This window comes from Sorex araneus, chromosome 3, assembly GCF_027595985.1.
Source record: "Sorex araneus isolate mSorAra2 chromosome 3, mSorAra2.pri, whole genome shotgun sequence".
NCBI classification, from domain to species: Eukaryota; Metazoa; Chordata; class Mammalia; order Eulipotyphla; family Soricidae; genus Sorex; species Sorex araneus.
This window is the reverse complement of record NC_073304.1, coordinates 195,869,481-195,889,023: the sequence shown is the minus strand read 5'-3', so window position 1 is coordinate 195,889,023 and position 19,543 is coordinate 195,869,481. Positions and strand designations below refer to the sequence as shown.

The window sequence follows — 19,543 nt, the reverse complement described above, 5'->3', positions numbered from 1 at the left end:
CTCTCTCTTCCTTTAGACAGACTTCCTGGAGAAGTCTAAGGGAGGCCACTCACCTCCAAGTCAATCACAAACTGATCTGGAGCTCTAACTCTGATCCCCAGTCTCAGGGGCAAGATGATGCGTTCCCTGAAGCAGGACCGATCACAGCACGGAGGGCTTTTGCCTTGCATGTGGCTGACCCAGGTTCAATCCAGGTTTGATCCCCAGCACCCCATATGCTCCTCTGAGCACTGCCAGGAGTAATTCCTGAGTGCAGAACCAGCAGTAACCCCTAAGCATCACCAAGTATGACCCTAAAAGCCAAAAAAAAATGTTGATGCATTCCCATCCCAACACACACACACACACACACACACACACACACACACACACACAATATTTAGGCAAGAAACAATCACCAGACAATCTAGAGAGGGGGGAAAATCCCCTTCCCCTTGTTTATTCAGCTGGTTGAACAAACAAATTACCATTGGATAGATGAAAAGGAGGGGGGAATAACAATTACATAAGTGTGGGAGATTTATGTGAAGATTCCAAAGATGGTCCGGCAAAACCCAGGATTTCTGCATCCTCCTGGGCCAGCAGGAAAGGGCAGCTGTGGGCACCTGCAGAGAGAAGGCAGAGCGCAGGGAGAGGGAGAGACCGTCTGTTGGGTGGACACGTTTGTGGGGCCACGCAGAAAGCAAGAAGACAGATTTCGTTCCTTTCTAGATCAAGTTCTGACCGAATGGAGGGTGTGGGGAGCCACGGCCTCTAGAAGCCAGCCAAGGGCAGGGCCCTGACTGCCCGCAGCCCTGGCCAGCCTTCTCTCACGCCTCACCTGCTGGGACTCAGGCTCCCTTCCTCCTCTGATCCAGGCATCCCCTGCAGCTCTCGGAGGCACCACACAGTGAGGTGCAGAGGGGGAGGCTTCAGACGTGGGCCCACGAGGCTCACATGAGACCACATGAGACCGTGCGCCTGACCCATAAGGCCACGGGGGGCTCTGTGAGGCCTACCTGGGCCTCATCTTGCTCCCCAATCCCTGGCGTGACTATGTGTCACACTCAACACCTAGAGTGACGGCAGCACACAGTAGGAGCAATGCCTGCAGGGAGCAAGTAGGTGCTGGAAAAGATCCAGAGCTTTCTCCAGTGGCTGCACATGCCTCCTGGTGGGCCAAAAGTATCTGTTAGGGTACCGACGTGGCTGTGTCCCTGTAGCACATGGACACTGGTGCCTCGGGCTGTATTAAACCACATTCCAGTGTGACCCACCAGGGGTACCCATGGACACCAATATGTTCAGTCATAACACAGAAGGCCTGATGTGCCAGCTGTGGGGTGGACGTTGGGGGTCCCCCGCACGGCTGCTTTCCTCACTCTCACCAGGGCTCTGGGCTTGCCCTTTCCCTTCCTTTTGGCCCCGTCCACTGCTCCCCTTTAGCTCCCCAGCCTGTGCTGTTTGGAGACTCGGGAGTCCTGGAACTCTCAAGCCCCAGGTGTCAGCCGTGCCCCTGGCACAGGCTCCCACGGGGGCTTCTGAGGAGGCACTTCTCGAGGCCCTTCCTCCACCGGAACAGATACTTGAATGCTTCCTCAGTTTCCCTCCTCACTGTGACTCCTCACCACAGTCCTCTGAGGCAGGCCCCTCTCTGCTCCCCTGTGAGATGGGAGACGGCAGGCAGGAGAGACAAGGCGAGAAACCCAAGGGCATCTGCTGTGGAACTGGCATGAGACTCAACCTTCTCTTTCTCCGTGGATGACAGGCTTCTGTGACCGAAATGACATTCTGACCTCGAGCACTGTCCTTTCCTTCCAAGGGGGTGACAAAGAGGGAGGGGCCCGTCAGGACAGACAGCAAGTTCTTGGAGCCGCAGCTAGGGCGGGACGAGGTGCCAAAGTGAGGAGGGTGAGAGTGAGAGTGGTAAGGGGTGCACAGAGCCCCTCGGCCCAGGGGTCTCCTTGGGGTACGGCACCACATACGCCAAGTTCTTTAACTCCGTCTTCCTGAATCCCATCGGAGGGCTTGCAGGAAGCCCCCTGCCACACTGCCGCGCCGACCGTGATCCATCTTTCACTCTTCCTTCCTTGATCAGGCTCGGACAGAGAGTGCAGGGAGGGCCACGGGACCCACAGCCTCGAGAAGCCAGCCAAGATGTGCCCGGTCCTCTGCACATCTGGGAACAGCCGCTCCAGGTCTGAACACCGCATCCCTCTTCAGAGCAAAGTAAAAACATTCTCCCCACACTGGATCAGCAGGAAGAGCCACATGAAGGACTCGGGGTGTGGGGGCACCACGGTGGGGGAGGAGAGGCCTGGTGGTCTGATGGGAATGGGGGAAGGGGTCTGGTGTGAGTGAGGGGAGGAGAGGTCGGCGGGGCAGGAGGCAGCCTTGCCCTCACCTCACTCTTCCCTAGGAACCCCCAAACCAATAGTGCGGCTCCTGTCCGGATCCAGAAGAGGGTCTCACAACCTCAGAGTCTTCCACCCGGCGCCGGGCTCTGGTGGAGCGGCTCAGTTCTGCTTTTTATACTGCAAGATACCAAGATCAGAGAGCGAAGGTGAGGGTGAGGGTCAACATGGAGGAAGGACAGGGAATCAGTGACGGGGAACCAGGGCTTTGAGGCCTTGGGTGCCTCCTGGAGGGAGCGCCTGGAGTCGGGGGAACCCAGTCACAGGAACTAGGCAGTCGGATCTAGCTGGCCCCTGAGCCCCTCTCACCATACCTTTAATCAGTAACTCAAAATTTGTTTAAAGAGACGCAAAAATCCTCGGGTGGGCAAGGACCCTCAGGAGCCATGGAGTCCAGCAAGAAGTGGCCCGGACCCCACATCTGGAGACTCGAGTGTCGGCGGGGCAGCGAGCCATCTCCGAGTCTCTGGGCTTCTTGGATACCAGAGCAAGCGGGTAAGCAGCAGCCAGTCGTCACAGGCCTGGCTCTCCCTGCCTCAACTGGAACAGACACCTGAATGTTCCCGCAGTCCCCCTCCTCACTGTGAACCGCCCCCTTGCCCTGCCCCTGAGCCTCTGCCAGCCCGGGGCCAGCCCTTCTGACCCGCTGCCCGACTCGGTTCATTCTCTGCAGAGTCAGGGTCAACAGACAAAATTGGTCTTTAGGGAATTCTTTTCTTTCCATTTTTTTTTTTTTGAGTAAAATAGTTTTGTTCAAAATAGAGAGAGGGCTGGAGCCATAGTACAGCAGACAGAGCAGTGGCCTTGCATGTGGCCAACCCGGGTTCAATCCTCAGCACCCCACATCAACCTCACCAGGACTGATCCCTGAGTACAGAGTCAGGAGTAAGCCCTGAGCAGAGCAGGGCATGGACCAAAACAAACAAACAAACAAACAAACAAATAATAAATAAAAGTCCAAAAGCTGCTTCTTCAAGAGAATGCAGAAGAAGAAAGCTGCCCCCAAATTTAAAAAAATTAAAGAGGGAAATCGGAATTAACCAGATAAATCGCTCCACCAACTAAGAACGGCCATGCACCACCACCCACGGAATCGAGAAAGAGCTATCAATCTGTCCATCCTGTCCGTGTCCGGGCCGGGTGAGGTTTCCCATGTTGAGTCACGCATGGCAGGCCGCAGCACTCACCTTGCTGGGGCTCTGCCTTTGTAGTGCAGGATCGGAACCAGGCCCTTAAACACAAACTGTGTACTTTACCACTGGGGACACCTCCCACGCCCCAGCCCCTCACTTAGACTTTTCAGAGGTTGTTTTTGCCACAGTTTGTAGCTTGCTTTTTAGCCAATAGTGCCATGCTTAAGAATATTACTTTGTTTAAAAATTCTTTAATGTGCTTAGAATATGAATGCGGGCAGAGCCTGGCAAGCTACCCGTGGTGTATTCGATATGCCAAAAACAGTAACAATAATGGGTCTCATTCCCCTGACCCTAAAAGAGCCTCAATTCGTTGGGAAAGATGAGTAAGGAGAGGCTGCTAAAATCTCAGGGCTGGGAGGAACAGAGACATTACCGGTGCCCGCTCGAGTAAATCGACAAACGGGATGACAGTGATACTGTGAAAGAGGGAAATTACACTCCCCAAGCTGGGATATGGACCAAAGACTCCTCAATGGAATAAATCCCCTTGGGACTGAGGACAGGGACGCCTCCTTGCAGAAAACTAAGACAACCAGGTAAGCATCACCCTTTGGCCCGGGCCGGCACTGCTCCACCTCAACAGCAGGACAGCAGTGACCCCTAGTGGTCACAGAGCTTACAACCACCAATACCCCAATGGACACTAGCTGGCTACAGCCTAGGCAAGCACTTAGTGTCTGGAGAGGTGGTGGTGGTTGTTTTTGTCCAGATTTTGTTTTGTGACACAGGCAGCCAAACCCAGGGCCAAACATAACGGAGGCAAGTGCTCCGCTGCTGAGCTACATCCCCGGTCCACCCGCACTTACTTTGTTCAGGATCCAGTCAGCATCTTCAATGGCTCTTTTAATAATCTGTTGGATTCTCTCAGGGCTGTCTTCATCTGAATGAACTCGGAAACTCTGGAGAGTTGAGCGTTAAAAGAAATGACTCGGGGGGGCCGGAGCAATAGTACAGCGGGGAACGCGTTTTCCTTACACACGGCCGACCAGGGTTCAATCCTTGGCATCCCATATGTTCCCCCAAGCACTGCCAGGAGTAATTCCTGAGTGCAGAGCCAGGAGGAACCTCTGAGCATCGCTGGGTGTGTGTGACACCCCCCCACCACCAGAAAAAAAAGAAAGAAAAAAATGACTCTAAGTGAAATTCATGGCAGTGGCAGCTTCAGAGCACAGATTGAGGGCCAGGCACACACCAGCCAGAACTTTATTTTAATTTTTTTGTCTTGGGACCATTCCAGAGATGCTCAGGGGGGCAGATGGGATGCTGGAGGTAGAACCCAGGTTTGTTACATGCAGGGCAAGTGCCCTACCCACTGTACTATCTCTCAGGCCCCTGGCCCAGTGCTGCAAACTCAGCATCGCTCCTAACCCCTCCAGGACTGTGATGACAAGCCTACCTGGAAGGGCGAAAATAAGAAGCCCCTGAGACCCAGCATGGCACTAAGCAGTTGCCAACATCCGAACCCTAGTCTACTCAACTGCCCAGCCCATACCCCTGCCAGCAGAGTTCCTGAAGAAAAAAAAAAAACTTTCCAAATTTCCCTAAAGTCAAGCTGAGCCCTGGGGTGTATCGGGCAGTAACAAACGCCTTTATCCACTGCCTCTCTCCCAGGGCAGGGTGCTGTTTTCACTAGGTGACATGTCTGCACAGCTTCTTGGGACAGGCTTCTCTTGGCTCTGCTGCAAAGCAAGCAATGAAAGGAGGAGTGGAGCAATAGTACAGCAGGTGGGGCAACTGCCTTGCACGTGGCTGACCTGGGTTCGACTCCCAGCATCACCCGATGTCTGCCCCGAGAAGCAATGTGTGAGGTTCAGGGTCAGTGCTGCAGCATCTGTGCCCCGTCACTCTTGCTCCACACAGACTCCAACTTGTCCTTAGGAGTGCTGCAAACCATCACCCCAGGAAGCCCCCCTTGCCACGCCTTCCCCCCCACACACACACCAAGGAACTAACTGCCACCTTCTCCAAAGCCCTTTGGTACTATCTCTATTGTTTCACATTCTACATGATAGTTGTATTCATTTTACTTTTAAATTTTGGACTTGGGAATCATTTTTAACCTCCAGAAAGGTTTCAAAAACAACATTAAAAAAAAAGAAACTTCCCTAGGAGGCCAGATAGTACAGGGGTGAAGGCACTTGCCTTGCACATGGTCGCGCCTGGTTCGATCCCTGAAACCTGTATGTTTCCCTGGCACCGCCAGGAGTGATCCCTGAGTGGAGAGCCAGGACACGGCCCTGAGCATCCCCGAGCACACATACACACACGCACAAGAATTCCCTACCAGAATCATTAGCTGTTAGCATTTTGCAAAAGTGCTGTGTCATTCTCGCTTTCTGTGCCTGGAGACAATTTTGGGGAGCAGTTGAAAGGTGTGGGCATCCTGCCCTTCCTCCACAATCGCCCCAGTGTGTACTGCCCGACAAAAGGGGCATTTTACACATGGTGACAGACCACAGCCAGAAAATGAAACACTGATACAATACTTTCTTTTTCGTGTGTTTTAGGGTCCAACCTGGCAATGCTAAGGGGCCACTCCCAGGGCACAGTGCTGCTCCCAGAATCATGCCAGGGATGAGAGTCTCACCCCCTCATCCCCCAGCCCCCCTGACCCCCCCCCCGTACCCTGCAGGCAAAGCATGGCTCTCTGAGCTCTCCCAGGTCCACGACAATACCACGAACTTACAGCCCATATCCCAATTTCATGAATATCCCCAGTAATGTCACTTAATGAACTCCGATTTTTTTTTTCTGGCCCATCTGAATTTTTTAAGTAAATCACTGTGAGATACACAGTTACAATGTTGTTCATTTGGGGGTTTCAGTCATACAACGTTTCAATACTCCTCGCTTCCCCCAGTGTACATTTTCCACCACCAATGTCCCCAGTTTCCCTCCCGCCACCACCTTCCCCACCCCAGCCTGCCTCTGTGGCAGGCACTTTTTTTCTTTCTCTGATTACTCTTTCTCTTTCTTTCTTTTGGGCATTGAGAACCTTTCAGGATCCCATCCAAGCTCACGTACTGCACCTGGCGGTTGGCCACTTCTCTCCAGTGTGCTTCCCAACCAGGCAGCTCTGCGGCCTCTGTCTGCTGGTCACGACACTGGCCCGGGGGGCTGAGGCCAGGCCGGCTGTATGTGGTGGACAACCCCTCCATCTGGGCGATGCTTTCTCCAGATTAAATCCAGACTGTGCACTGGTAGTGGGAATGCCGGTCAAAATGAGGCCAAGTCCCGGGATCTATTTTAACTATCCAGTTGATTGCCTTTCCAGCCCTGGCATGGAGCTGGGCCCTTCTTCCTCAACAGACACCGGGAGGAGGGTCTGGGCTGCTCAGCCCTGGTTCCTGGTGCCTCTTACCTAACTGCTTCCCTTGTACCCTAAAGATCATCCCTGCCGGGGGGCTGGAGTGATAGCACAGCGGGTAGGGCGTTTGCCTTGCAAGCGGCCGACCCGGGTTCAAATCCCAGCATCCCATATGGTCCCCTGAGCACCACCAGGGGTGATTCCTGAGTGCATGAGCCAGGAGTGACCCCTGTGCATTGCTGGGTGTGACCCAAAAAGAAAAAAAAAAAGACCCATCCCTGCCGCCTGCCGGGAACGCAGCCCCGTGACAGCACCTCTGCGAGAGCTCCCACCCCAGCACAGCCCCTGCGGCTCACCTGTCTGATGGCATGTCTGTAATGCTCCTGGATGCCCTTGGTCGGCAGCCGCCGGCAACAGCGCAGCAGGTATCGGTAGAGCTGTAGCGGCGTCTGGACCAGCTCGGCCCCTGGCAGCGGGGCCATCGGCCAGAGTTCTGGAAAAGAGAGAGCGTTAATTCCTTGCTGCCGGGCCACGACTCAGCCCTGGCTCGTGGGCTCCAGCCCTCTGAGGAGCAGGCGTAAGAGAGCACAGGGAGGCCAGCTCTCCCTCGGGCCATACGAACGCAGACCCTGGGCTCAAAGGGGGGCCTTTGGGGCTGTAGAAGTCGAAGGCCAGAGCGGGCATGTGAGGCCCAAACGCGCAGACTCGTCCTGGCATCTTTCTCTAGAGACCATCTGGGGAGCGGGTCCAGAGGCATCACGGGCAGGAAGAGAAGGGGTGTGAAGCAGGAAGACCCTGCGCTGCAATCGAGAAGAAACCCAATGGAGAGCCTGGAGGTCTGAGCTCGCTACCCACAAAGGGGCCCTGGGCCCGCAGCAGCAGCAACCTTGCCCTGGAGCTGGTTGGAAATGCAGTATCTGGCAGGATCTATGGGGTTCTGATCCCCTGTAAACCCCTGAGGGTGCAGAGCTGGGAGTAGCCCCCAGCACAGAGCCAGGTACAGGTACTAGACCCCAAAACCATGAGGGGGTTGATTTGTGGGGGTAGCAGGGGAAAGAGAAAGTTGAAAGGGGATAGTGGGCCAGTAAATCTGGGAATCATTAAAACAAATGGCCCACAAATCCCTGCCGCCTGCCTGGACCCAGACCCCAGCACTTCACCCGGTGCCCTGCCTCCAGCCATCCTCTCCTCTCTCCACCACACTGACGCTTGGGGGACTCTGGAAACAGCGTCCAAGGTAGCCTCAGATCCCGACACTAGCAAGCAGGTCCCCTCAGGGAGCAGCGCCCTTCCTCTCTGCCATGTTGGAGTGACTCCTGTCCTTCTTGCCAGGTCGAGCTCAATGCCGCTGCCTTCGCAGAGCCCTGTTCATGGGCCAGGGACAGCGCCTTCCACTCTGCCAGGGATTCACTGGCTACCAGGCCTGCAGAGCCCAGTCCAGGCCCCAGCACCTTGCGCCCTGAGTGCTGAGCAAGAACACGGCTCAAAGTGCTCCAAACGAAGGTGCTCAAAGGCCTGGAGAGAGAGTACAGCCAGTAGGGCACTGGCCTTGCACGTGGTCAACACAGGTTCCACCCCTGGCATCCCATATGGCTCCCCAGTACCACCAGGAGTAATTCCTGAGTACAGAGCCAAGAGTAAGCCCTGTGCATCACCGGATGGAACCCACCACCCCGCCACCACAAAAAGAAGAAGAAGAAGAGGAGGAGGAGGAGGAGGAAGAGGAGGAAGAAGAAGGAGAAGGAGGAGGAGGAGGAGGAGGAGGAGGAGGAGGAGGAGGAGGAGAAAGAAGAAGAAGAAGAAGAAGAAGAAGAAGAAGAAGAAGAAGAAGAAGAAGAAGAAGAAGAAGAAGAAGAAGAAGAAGAAGAAGAAGAAGAAGAAGAAGAAGAAGAAGAAGAAGAAGAAGAAGAAGAAGAAGAAGAAGAAGAAGAAGAAGAAGAAGAGGAGGAGGAGGAGGAGGAGGAGGAGGAGGAGGAGGAGGAGGAGGAGGAGGAGGAGGAGGAGGAGGAGGAGGAGGAGGAGGAGGAGGAGGAGGAGGAGAAAGAAGAAGAAGAAGAAGAAGAAGAAGAAGAAGAAGAAGAAGAAGAAGAAGAAGAAGAAGAAGAAGAAGAAGAAGAAGAAGAAGAAGAAGAAGAAGAAGAAGAGGAGGAGGAGGAGGAGGAGGAGGAGGAGGAGGAGGAGGAGGAGGAGGAGGAGGAGGAGGAGGAGGAGGAGGAGGAGGAAGAAGAGGAGGAAGAAGAGGAAGAAGGAGGAGGAGGAGGAGGAAAGAACCCCAGAAGGATCCTCAGGATCCCATATGATCTCCCAGAGCCTGTCAGGAGTGATCTCTGAGCTCACAGACAGCCCTGAGCACTGCCTGGTGTGGCCCCCTCAAAAATAAAACTGGAGGAAATGGCTGCCCTCAGTCCTAAAGTAAAATGAAGAGAAGGGATCTGGAATACTAAACCTATCAGAGGCCCTGAGACTAAGTAAGGAAACTTATTAAGACGCTGAGTTTAGAAGCTCCTTCATTCCATTTCCAGTACTTGATCTTCCTGGCAACAATAAATGTCTCATCTCCAGCTAAATTTGCCAGCTCCTGCAGGAACTTGGAGCTCTCATTAGCACTTTGAGGTGCTAATGGTGGGGGGTGGGGTAGAGAGCTTGGGGGGTGCGGGGCAGGGGAGGGCAGTGGAGGTGGGTAGCCACCCTTACCCCCAGGTCCTTCTTTAGAAGAAACAGTCTCAGTTCCCAGTACAGTGCTGGGGGTTTTGCTGCTGGCCAATCCTGTCTCGGTCCACAAAGTCTGAAAGGGCTTTGACCAATCAGAGTCCCCCTTCCCTCAATCAGTGCCCCTCTTCCTCCAATCAGAGTCCTTCTTTCCTCAATCAGAGCCCTTCTTCCTCCAATTAGCACCCTTCCCCCTTCAGGCAGGTGATGCAAGCCAATCCCATCGGAGCGAACCTCAGCACCTCTGGGAGAGTGACAGGAACGGACACGGATCTTTTGTTCTAGATTTGATGCTAGGAAGACTTGATCTCAGTCAGAAAAGTCATCACCAATCCTCTTGAAGCCTGAAGCTGAAGCCAAGACAGTCAAAAGCAGAGCTGAAACCGAGTCCGGAGAAACTCCTTGAAACTGGAAGGAAACTCACCTGCAGGCAGCCTGCTCCTGGCGCTATCAGGGATCTGGGCCCTTTATCCCTGCTTTTGGGTGTGGTCTTGTCACTGGCAACCAAGAGTCCTAACAGAGGGAACCCAATCACCCAAACATCTCCCACCACGCCCCAATGGCTACAGCTCTAAGGAAGCGTGGAAATGGCCAAGCTCCTTCAGTGCCCTAAAGCAGTACCTGTTAATGCACCAATCAGAGACCGGCCTCTGCCCAGCAAACAGAGGGGCTCTGCCTCCAACAGTACAAAGACCTTTAAGGGGCACTGTAGAGGACACAGCACCCAAGCCCCCAACCTGACGGGCGGACTCCACTGGCAAGCTTACCCAAACTATATAAAGTGCTAATCAAATATTGTAAAATGCTAGTCCCGGAACAGATGGCTACCATCTGCCGCCTTCAAAATTAACATTTGGAAAGAGCACAACTTTGTTTCATTGCTTAAAAACCCAAGCAATACTTAGAAACCAACCCAGAAAGTATGGGCGGGAGATTATTTTCGGCTCAATTATAATACTTAGTCATTCTCAGTAATAACTGGCAGAGACTGCATGTGTGGGTCCACTCAAAAGAGCTCAACTAAAAATGTTTTAATTTAATTTAAAGTGTGGGTTTGCTATTATTTAAGGGACAATGAACCTCAATGCATCACTGCTGAACTGGCAGTCGGAGCCGGTGGCCCGAGGAATGCCTGACTCATGCAGCCTGCCCTTTGGACTTGGCTCAGCCTCCCCCGAGCTGGCCTCCGAACTTCCATCTTCCGAACTTCCATCTTCCGAATTTCCATCTTCCGCAGCAACCACAGCAAAACTGTGGCAGGGCCCACCCAGACTCCTCCCTCCCCAAGCCCCACGCCGGGTGCTTCTCTGTCCTATCAAATTCTGCCTCTGAGTGTCCCTCACAACTGCTCCCGCCTATGGCAACTGCACATGCTCACTGCAGACCCCCCACTTCCCCCTCCCCCCCACCATCACCACTTATGGGAATCGCCACTGCAGGGTCCTCAGGTCCAAACTACTCTCCACTCAGTACCCAGAGTAAATCTTTCCAAAACGAATCTCAGTCTAGCACATCCCTACCGGACTCCTCTGGTCCCTCTTTCTCCCATCACTCACAACTCTCCCCCGTGTGGGGCCAATGCCTGAAATCTTTTTTTTTTTTTTTTTGGCTTTTTTGGTCACACCCGGCAATGCACAGAGGTTACTCCAGGCTCTGCACACTCAGGAATTACTCCTGGCGGTGCTCGGAGGACCATATAGGATGCTGGGGATTGAACCCAGGTCAAGGCAAACGCCCTAGCCGCTGTACTATAGCTCCAGCCCCCTGAAATCGTTTCCAAAAGTATGGAAACAAATATCTTTTCATTGTAATGATGTTAAGCTTTATTGTCATGGGTGACAAAGGGGGAAGTCCTGTCATTTCATAGGTACTGTGGCTTAAAAAAAAAATGAATGGTTTGGGGCCAGAGTGATAGCACAGCGGACAGAGCATTTGCCTTGAGCGTGGCTGACCTGGGTTCAATCAGAATCCCATATGGTCCCCCAAGCACCGCCAGGAGTAATTCCTGAGTGCAGAGCCAGGAGTAACCCCTGAGCAACGCTGGGTGTGACAAAAAAAAGCAAAAAAAAAAAAAAAAGAATGGTTTTAAAAGTTTTTAAATAAAATTTAAAAAATATAATGACAATGCAAGGTGATAGCACTGCACTGTAGCACTGTCATCCCGCTGGTCATTGATTTGCTCGAGTGGGCACCAGTAATGTCTCCATTGTGAGACTTGTTGTTACTGTTTTTGGCATATTGAATACGCCACGGGTAGCTTGTCAGGCTCCACCGTGTGGGCAGGATACTCTCAGTAGATTGCTGGGCTCTCTGAGAGGGACGGAGGAATTGAACCCGGGTCGGCCGCATGCAAGGCAAACACCCTACTCACTGTGCTATCGCTCCAGCCCATATTTTAAATTATCAAGCAAATAAGTTAGCACTTAAAATGAGGCTATGACTAAAATCATGGGAGTGGAACGGACGTCTGGAAAGCAGAGACCTCCAAACTAAAAGCCACAATCCTTCTCGGGCTTCCAAGGCCCCTCTTGTTCTAGGCCCTATTCACACTTCATCATATCTTCCTCCACTCACCTTTGAGTCAGGCAAACTGAATTCTAGTGGCACTCACCATGGCCCGGTCCTATCCATGTGTCACAGTCCCCGCACTGTGAAAGAATACAGTATGGGGGTTAGGGTTTTCCAGAGAGAGAAGCAATAGGATGGGGATGGACGGTCTCTCTCTCCTCTCTCTCCTCTCTCTCTCTCTCTCTCTCTCTCTCTCTCTCTCTCTCTCTCTCTCTCTTCTGATTCCTTTCAAATCCGCTACTATTGAATCAGGAAGAGCCAATGTTCCACTAAAAATCCATTGGACAAAATCTCTTATTTGGAGGAGAGTTAGTAATTTTTTTCAAGTCCCTAGATGAGGTCCAGCCCCAGTACAGCAGAACAACCTGCTCTACTCAGTCTCCGGATTTTAAAAGTTGATGTCAGGGCTGGAGTGATAGCACAGCGGGTAGGGCGTTTGCCTTGCACACGGCCGACCCGGGTTCGAAACCCAGCATCCCATATGGTCCCCTGAGCGCCGCCAGGAGTAATTCCTGAGTGTAGAACCAGGAGTGACCCCTGTGCATCGCCAGGTGTGACCCAAAAAGCAAAAAATAAACAAATAAATAAATAAATAAATAAATAAATAAATAAAAATAAAAAGTTGATGTCAGGGACTGAAGAGACAGTATAGGGGGTAAGGCACTTGCCTTGCATGGGGCCAACCCGGGGCCAACCCCAATTTGATACTGGGTACGGCATATGTTCCCTGATGACAGAGCCAAGAGCAGGTCCTAAGTACCATTAGGTGTGGCCCTAAAGTCCAAAAGCATAAATAAGGGAAAAAATGAATATAGGGCCAGGGCAATGGTTTGAAAGGCTAGTGTACACGCTCTGCATGAAGGAGCCCTAAGTTTGATCCCTGGTCCCTTAGAGCTGCTAGAAATAACCCCCTCCAAAAAAAAAAAAAAGGCTAATGTAAATCCAAACATCCTCACAAACATATCTAGAATAATGGCTGGCTAAATACCTGGGCATCCCAATGCCCAATCAAATTGACACAATCTCAACCATCACGGCTGGTATTTACTTAAAAGTCACATGTTGAGCAAATTTTTCTGCTCCTGCTTATGTTTCTTCTATCTGCTTCCTGCAAAGCCTCCAATCCTTCAACACTCCGTTCTGACATCTGGCAGCTCTCCTGGGGAGCCCTTGCTGACCTATCACCCTGCCACCGCGCTCAGTGGAAGGCCCACAGGCTCTTCAAATAGCCCTCCTTACCCCACATGACTCTGGCTGAAGCTTCATCCTCTCTTAGCTGGATTACTGAAAGGATCTCTCTCTCCCAGATCTCAAACCCCTTCCAGGGCAACCAGATTGTGCCACCTTAATCCCCAGCCTAAAACAGCCCCAAAGTTGGACATTATACGATGCTGTGAGTTAGCAACTATCGTTTTTTTTTCGTTTTAGGTCTGTAACCATGTTGTGGTTCTAAGAATGCCCTTTCTTAAGAGACATGAATGGAAACATTTAGAATAGCATTTCTCAATGAGGGACCACACAGGCCTCAGTCCCTAAAGACATTCCAAAGGATCCACAGGTAAAAATCACATAAATGAGGGGACCATGGCAATTGGTAGGACAGGGGGACACTAGACTGATTTGGAGACAATATGGCATCATACCTGCAATCCACTTGCAAGTGGTTCAACAAAGAACATGAAAAGGAAGAGATCGAATGAGCAAGATAAAACAAACAGGGGTCAGTACAACAATGCAGTGGCATGGTCGTTTGCCAACTGGGTTTCCATCTCCAGCATCACATATGGTCCCTGCCAGGAGTAAGCAAGTGCTAAGCTTTGTCAGGTGTGGCTCCCAGAACAAAAAAAGATCAAAAGAATTAAAAGAGCATGGCAAAACTTTCATGTCTGTTCAGCTGGCAAGTACAAAGTGTAGATACCACACTGTTATTTCAACTTCTACATATTTTGAAAAATTTCCCCGTAAAAAGGTTATTTCAGAAAAAGCAATCCCTACACAGCTTTCCCACCTGCAAGCCTTAAACTCCCGAAGCTGGCAATTCCTAAGCTTCTGATCTTACCCAAATCCCTCCCCCATTCCCTCTTCACCTGCCAGGCCCAGGGATGCCCCATCTATAGCTCCTTTCTTCATCACCTTCACTTCTAATTATTATTACCGTTACTTTAATGAATACTTCTCATGTGACAGGCACTATTCTTAAAAATATACATGAATTAACTAATTCTAACTCTCAAAATAACCCTCACACAGAGAATAGCATTATGCTCTTCTTTTATGAAGCAACAGAGACCAAAAAAAGATAGGGAATTAGTCCTGGGTCATAGAGCTGGTACCAAATCAGGAATCTCACCCAGAAAGCTTGGCCCCAGAAACCGACAGCCTAGAATCTCAGCTCCAGCCCACGAATGGACTTCTCCTTGACTTGTAGTGGACTTCTGGGTCCTGTCTGGCAGCCCTTCTATACCTCCAAATCTTTGTAAGGGATGATTTTCTCTGTGTGTTGTGCTCATGCATCCGAGGCATGCGCTGTACTGTCACATCGCTAGTCCCAGGGGATAATTTTTTTCCCCTAGGGCTAAGCCTGCTGAGACTCATCAGCACCTATCCCGCCTCCATCCCTCCTCAGCACCCACCCCTCCATCCCTCATCAGCACCCATCCCTCCACCTTCCCTCATCAGCACCCACCCCTCCACCTGCCCTCATCAGCACCCGTCCCTCCCCCTTCATCAGCACCCACTCCTCCAGTCCTTAACAGCACTCATTCTTCATCAGCACCCACCCCTCCATCCCTTGTAGCCACAAGGAGAAAATGAGACCCAAGCCAAGTTCTTGCTCCCCACTTCCGGGAATGGCCTTGAACACTGCACTGCAAAGAGGATGAAAATAAACTCTTGTCCCCACAGTGGTGTGCCCTGATGCGCCTCTCTCCTTGGGGCTGTCCTTGTGGGTCCTGTCACCTGCCCTGTTCTCCAGGCTTCTACCATACTGTGAGCTCCTAAAATAATGTTCTGGCTAAGTCCTCCTCTTCCCTCCTACCCACACAGGCCTGGCCCCTCTCCTCTAGGTTTGCCTCCGGTATACCCGTGAGCAGGAAGGGCCTGTGCCTTTCAACCTTTCCTGCTCCCCCTGCAGACCCAGCTTCTCTGCACGCACACACCCCTCCATCCCAGCTCCCTCGTACCCACCAACATGTGGGAACGCTGTGGCCTCCTCCACAAATGCCTGCTGGCTGAATGACTTCAAAACTAAACCTCCGTCCCAGAGAAACAGCTCTGTCTGAGGACCTGGGCACCCAAGTATGTCCTCTGCTGCCAGAAGGTGATGCCCCTGCAGAGTCTTTGGTGTCCTCTCCTGCCCATCTACTTCCGGCCTTTCCTGCTATGCTCCGACTCTCTGAGAGGAACTCCATGCCAGAGACCCAGGCCTCCCCACTCTCAGAGGGGCCGCCAGAGAGAAGGCGCCTCAGATCCCCTCCATCACGAAATGTATCCTGGCCCAAGACCAACAAGCACTAAGCACAGACCCCGCCAAGTGTGCGCTGCATCTGATCATCCACAGCTGTGGGCACGGAGGGAAGGAGGTGCCAACGTGCGCACAGGGACCCGACTAGGGAGTTGAGGAAAGGGAATGCAAACTTTGGCTCCAATTCCAGGACTGCCCGCCAAGTTCTTAAAGAAAAGAGGATCATCCTTCCGAGGCCGGGGGAGGCCCTCAGATCCTCTATCCTGAATTAATCCAAGACCCTCTGCCTCCTCTCCGCTTCCTCCCAAGGCTGCAGCCAAAATGGGCCTCCAAAGACGGATCTCATCTTTCAGTGCCTGGCCTGATGCCCTAGTGACTAAGGACACACACAATAAGCTCTAAGAGAGAGAGATGGTGCCATGGTTAGGGCACTTGCCTTGCACATGGCCAAGCTGGCATGGCCACAGCATCCCAAAAGATCTCCAAAGCCCTTGGGGCTGGAGCGATAGCACAGCAGGTAGGGCATTTGTCTCGAATGCGGCTGACCCGGGGGTTCGATTCCCAGCATCCTATATGGTCTCCCGAGCACCGCCAGGAGTAATTCCTGAATGCATGAGCCAAGATTAACCCCTGTGCACCTGTGCATCGCCAGGTGTGACCCAAAAAGCAAAAAAAAAAAAAAAAAAAAGATATCCAAAGCCCTGCCAGGAGTGATCCCTGAGGGCAGAGCTAGGAGTGAGCCCTGAGCACTGCCACATGTGGCCCCTGAAACAAACAAAAAACAAACCCCCGAAAACCCCAACCAAACTTGAAGGGACGGGTGTTGGAACACTGTATGACTGAAACCCTGCCATGAACAACTTTGAAACTGTTCTCACTGTGATTCAATTTAAAAAAAAAAAAAATCCAAGCTTTAAGGTCAATCATACGGATGTGTCTGGGAGAAGAGTAGGGCATTCGAGCATGTCCCCTACCTGCTGCCAATCTTTATGTCATCTGCAGCCAAACCCTCTTCTCATGCTACATTTTTCCTGCTCTCTCTAGATCCTTGGTTACTAAACCACTGTAAGCTCCTTTGTCACACTGGGGTCTTAGGGGGTTTGTTTTCTTGTTTGTTTTCGGATCACTCCCAGCGGGGCTTAGGGGACTCTATGTGGTGCCAGGAATTGAACCCAGGTTGGGTGCCTGCAAGGCAAGCACCCTACCCGCTATACTATAGCTCCAGCCCCACCTAGTCTTGTACCAAACACTTGCTCAGTCTCTCCTTCCAGCCAATACCAACCCCCCAATACCACCCCAAGACAACTTGTAAAAAACACACTTGCAACTCCCCATCTCCTAAACCTGTGTGGGGTACTCTATCCCACAGCCTTCAGGAATCTGTCTTCTCTCATCAAATTCATCCCCTGATCTCCTCCCTGTATCTCCTGCATCACAGACATACATTGCATCTAGAGGTTTGGTTCTCAGCCTTTGGGATCAGGCAGCCCAGGTTCAAATCCCTCTCCTGCCACAACGGGCTCTTGGTGAGCCTTGCTCACTGCCAGTTTCTAGAGGACAGACACTATTTAATGTCAGGCATCCTTGAACAGCTGCCAGAACAGAAACCCACAGAAACCCCGTCATCATGTGGTGCTCGATGCCCATTTACCAGTGACAACTACAGTTGACTGTCCTGTGGCCACAAAGCCTGCCTCTGCCTCTGAGACTCAGGTCTTTGGGTCGAGTCCTTGGCTCTCTCTGAACTTCATTCACAGTTGTCAGCTCAAACCTCCTGGGGCCTTTCCATTCGAGGAGAAAGCTGGGGGGTAAGGGTGGACAGTGAGGGGGTAGAGAAAGCCAAGGGGGTTGAGAAAGGAACATTAAATCTGGGATCTGAGGTCTAAGACTGATTTGGCTGATGAGGCAGACAGCAGCCTGCAGTCTGCAATTAATTAGACCTGAGATAAAGGGACCCACCAGGCCGTTAGGAATCCAAAGGAGGAAGGGCAAGAACCGAGGCCACAGTCTAGGAAGGTAGGTCACCTCAAGAAGGTCCAGGTACACACCTGAGAAGGGAGATCAGCCCTGGGGAAGGCTGGGGAGCCAGCACCACCTAGGGATCCTCCCACACCCTGAAGTGCTCCCATTAGTAGCCTGACCTCTCCACCACCACCAAATTAGCACTCGGGGGATAAGAGACAGAAGCACCACTGGGTGGTCCTGGTGGCCCCTTGCACCTGGAGGGCCCCATGACCCCTTACAGCCTGAGAGAGTCCCCAAAATGAATTTTTAAGCATTTTTATGGGCCAGAGAGATAGTCCATGGGGCTGAGTGTACACTCTGCCTGTAATTCCTGACCAGAGGCACCTTCTGATTCCTTCCGTTTCAAAGATGCCCAAGAGAGTCGGAGTAGCCCCCCAGAACCACCGAGTGGAGCTCAAGTACCAATATATGTGTATGTGTAGTCATTTGATTTTTGTTTTATTCTGGAGTCACATCAGGGCTTATTCCTGGCTCTGCTCAGGGGTTGCTCCTAGCAAGACCATATGGGGTGCTGGAAATTGAACCCAGGTCAGCTGTGATTGCCTAAAACATGGCCCATGCATACAGCGGAATATCTCTTTATAATAAAAACAAACGAAGAACTGCTACAACACAGCCCTTGAACGCCGAAAGCAAACACAGCCACCTTGAAGGGAAGGAAACCCTTGAGATTAGACAAATCCCAAAGCAGAGAACGAACGATCCCTCGGAATTCTGGGGCCGGAGCAATAGTAAGGCAGGTAGGGCACAGGCCTGGCATGCGGGCACCCCACGCGTTCCCCCCAAGTCTGCAAGGAACGATCCCTGCGCAGAGTCAGGAGTAAGCCCCCCATGACCCCCGGGGTGGCCCCCCCAATACCCCAAGAAGTAGTAATAAATAAATAAACGGTTTCTTGGAGTTTCTTCGGTGAGTAATGTAAACGGTGGTAAACTGGCATTGGTGAGGGCTGCAAACTCCACTCTAGTCCAACAGCGCTCGGACCCGGAGCCACCGGACCCGGGAGCAGACGGGCCCACGGGCCCGCGCGCCCGCGCCGGGTCCCGCCCGGGGGCCCCGCACAGGCCCCGCACAGGCCCCGCAGAGGCCGCGCTCCGGAGCTGCCGCGAGAAACGGCAACGGCAGCGCGGGGGCCCACGCGGGCGCTTCCCCGGCGGCCCCTTCCCCGGCGGCCCCGGCCCTCGCGCCCCCGCACGCGTGCCCGCCCCGGCCGCCGCCGCGCCGCTCACCCGCCTCCTCGCGGGGGAACGTCCGTCCCGGGCGCGGCGGACGCGGCGGCCACGAGTGCGCCTGCGCCCCGGGACGGGCGCGCGCGCGCGCGCGGCGTCGCCCCCGCCCGCTGCGCGCACAGCGCCCTCTGCCAGCCGCGCGGGGCACTCGGGGAACCCCCACAGGCAGCACCTGCTAGGCGCCCCCTTTCCTGGCGCGACCCCGCCCAGAGAGGAAAGCGAGCAGCCCCCCCCAACAAGTTTCTTTATCTTGAGCAGCCCACTCTTCCTTGAGCTGCATCGCACCCCTGAGACAGGCTCTCCCCCAGATCCCTGTCTGTGCCTTGCTGCTCAGACACTTAGGGGTGTTCAAGAACTGTGAAAAGGCGTGCGTGCGGGAGGACTTCTCCTAAACCGCTCATGTTGGTGACAGGAATTATATTTGGATGGAAATATGCGTTTTGAGTCATTTCATCAAATTACAGTCCCATAACACCTGTCAAAAGAATAAATATGACAGTAATAGGCTTGCTTCCTTTCAGACCCATCTATAATTATAATTGAGGGAAAGAATACAGAATTTAAACTCAGAACTACTGGCAGCTTTCTTTGAAAATGAAATAATACGATTTTATTAAATAGGCTCTCCCCTCTCTCTGATGTTTAAGGCTTAAGT

The 19,543-nt window shown here is 52.7% G+C and overlaps 1 protein-coding gene across 2 annotated transcripts; it reads right to left on the bottom strand.

Annotated features, from left to right (window-relative positions):
* Nucleotides 1–402: 402 nt before the first annotated feature.
* On the bottom strand, nucleotides 403–18,988 carry LYRM9 (LYR motif containing 9). 2 transcript variants are annotated; one of them, XM_055131180.1, is made up of 4 exons: nucleotides 18,889–18,988; nucleotides 7,253–7,389; nucleotides 4,396–4,488; nucleotides 403–2,513 (listed from the first exon to the last, which is right to left on the bottom strand). In XM_055131180.1, the coding sequence occupies exons 2-4, from the start codon at nucleotides 7,376–7,378 to the stop codon at nucleotides 2,496–2,498; spliced, it is 237 nt and encodes a 78-aa protein (XP_054987155.1). In that variant the 5' UTR covers nucleotides 7,379–7,389; nucleotides 18,889–18,988; the 3' UTR covers nucleotides 403–2,495. The 2 variants fall into 2 exon arrangements, with proteins under 2 accessions (XP_054987155.1, XP_054987154.1); XM_055131179.1 differs by lacking the exon at nucleotides 18,889–18,988 and adding an exon at nucleotides 12,180–12,241.
* Between the last annotated feature and the right edge of the window lie 555 nt (nucleotides 18,989–19,543).

Excerpts from the sequence above, each read along its gene's own strand:
- LYRM9 (XM_055131180.1), bottom strand. The coding sequence starts at position 7,378 with ATGGCCCCGCTGCCAGGGGCCGAGCTGGTCCAGACGCCGCTACAGCTC. Across the intron at positions 4,489-7,252 it reads ACAGACATGCCATCAGACAG|AGTTTCCGAGTTCATTCAGA; the intron begins GTGAGCCGCAGG and ends TCAACTCTCCAG.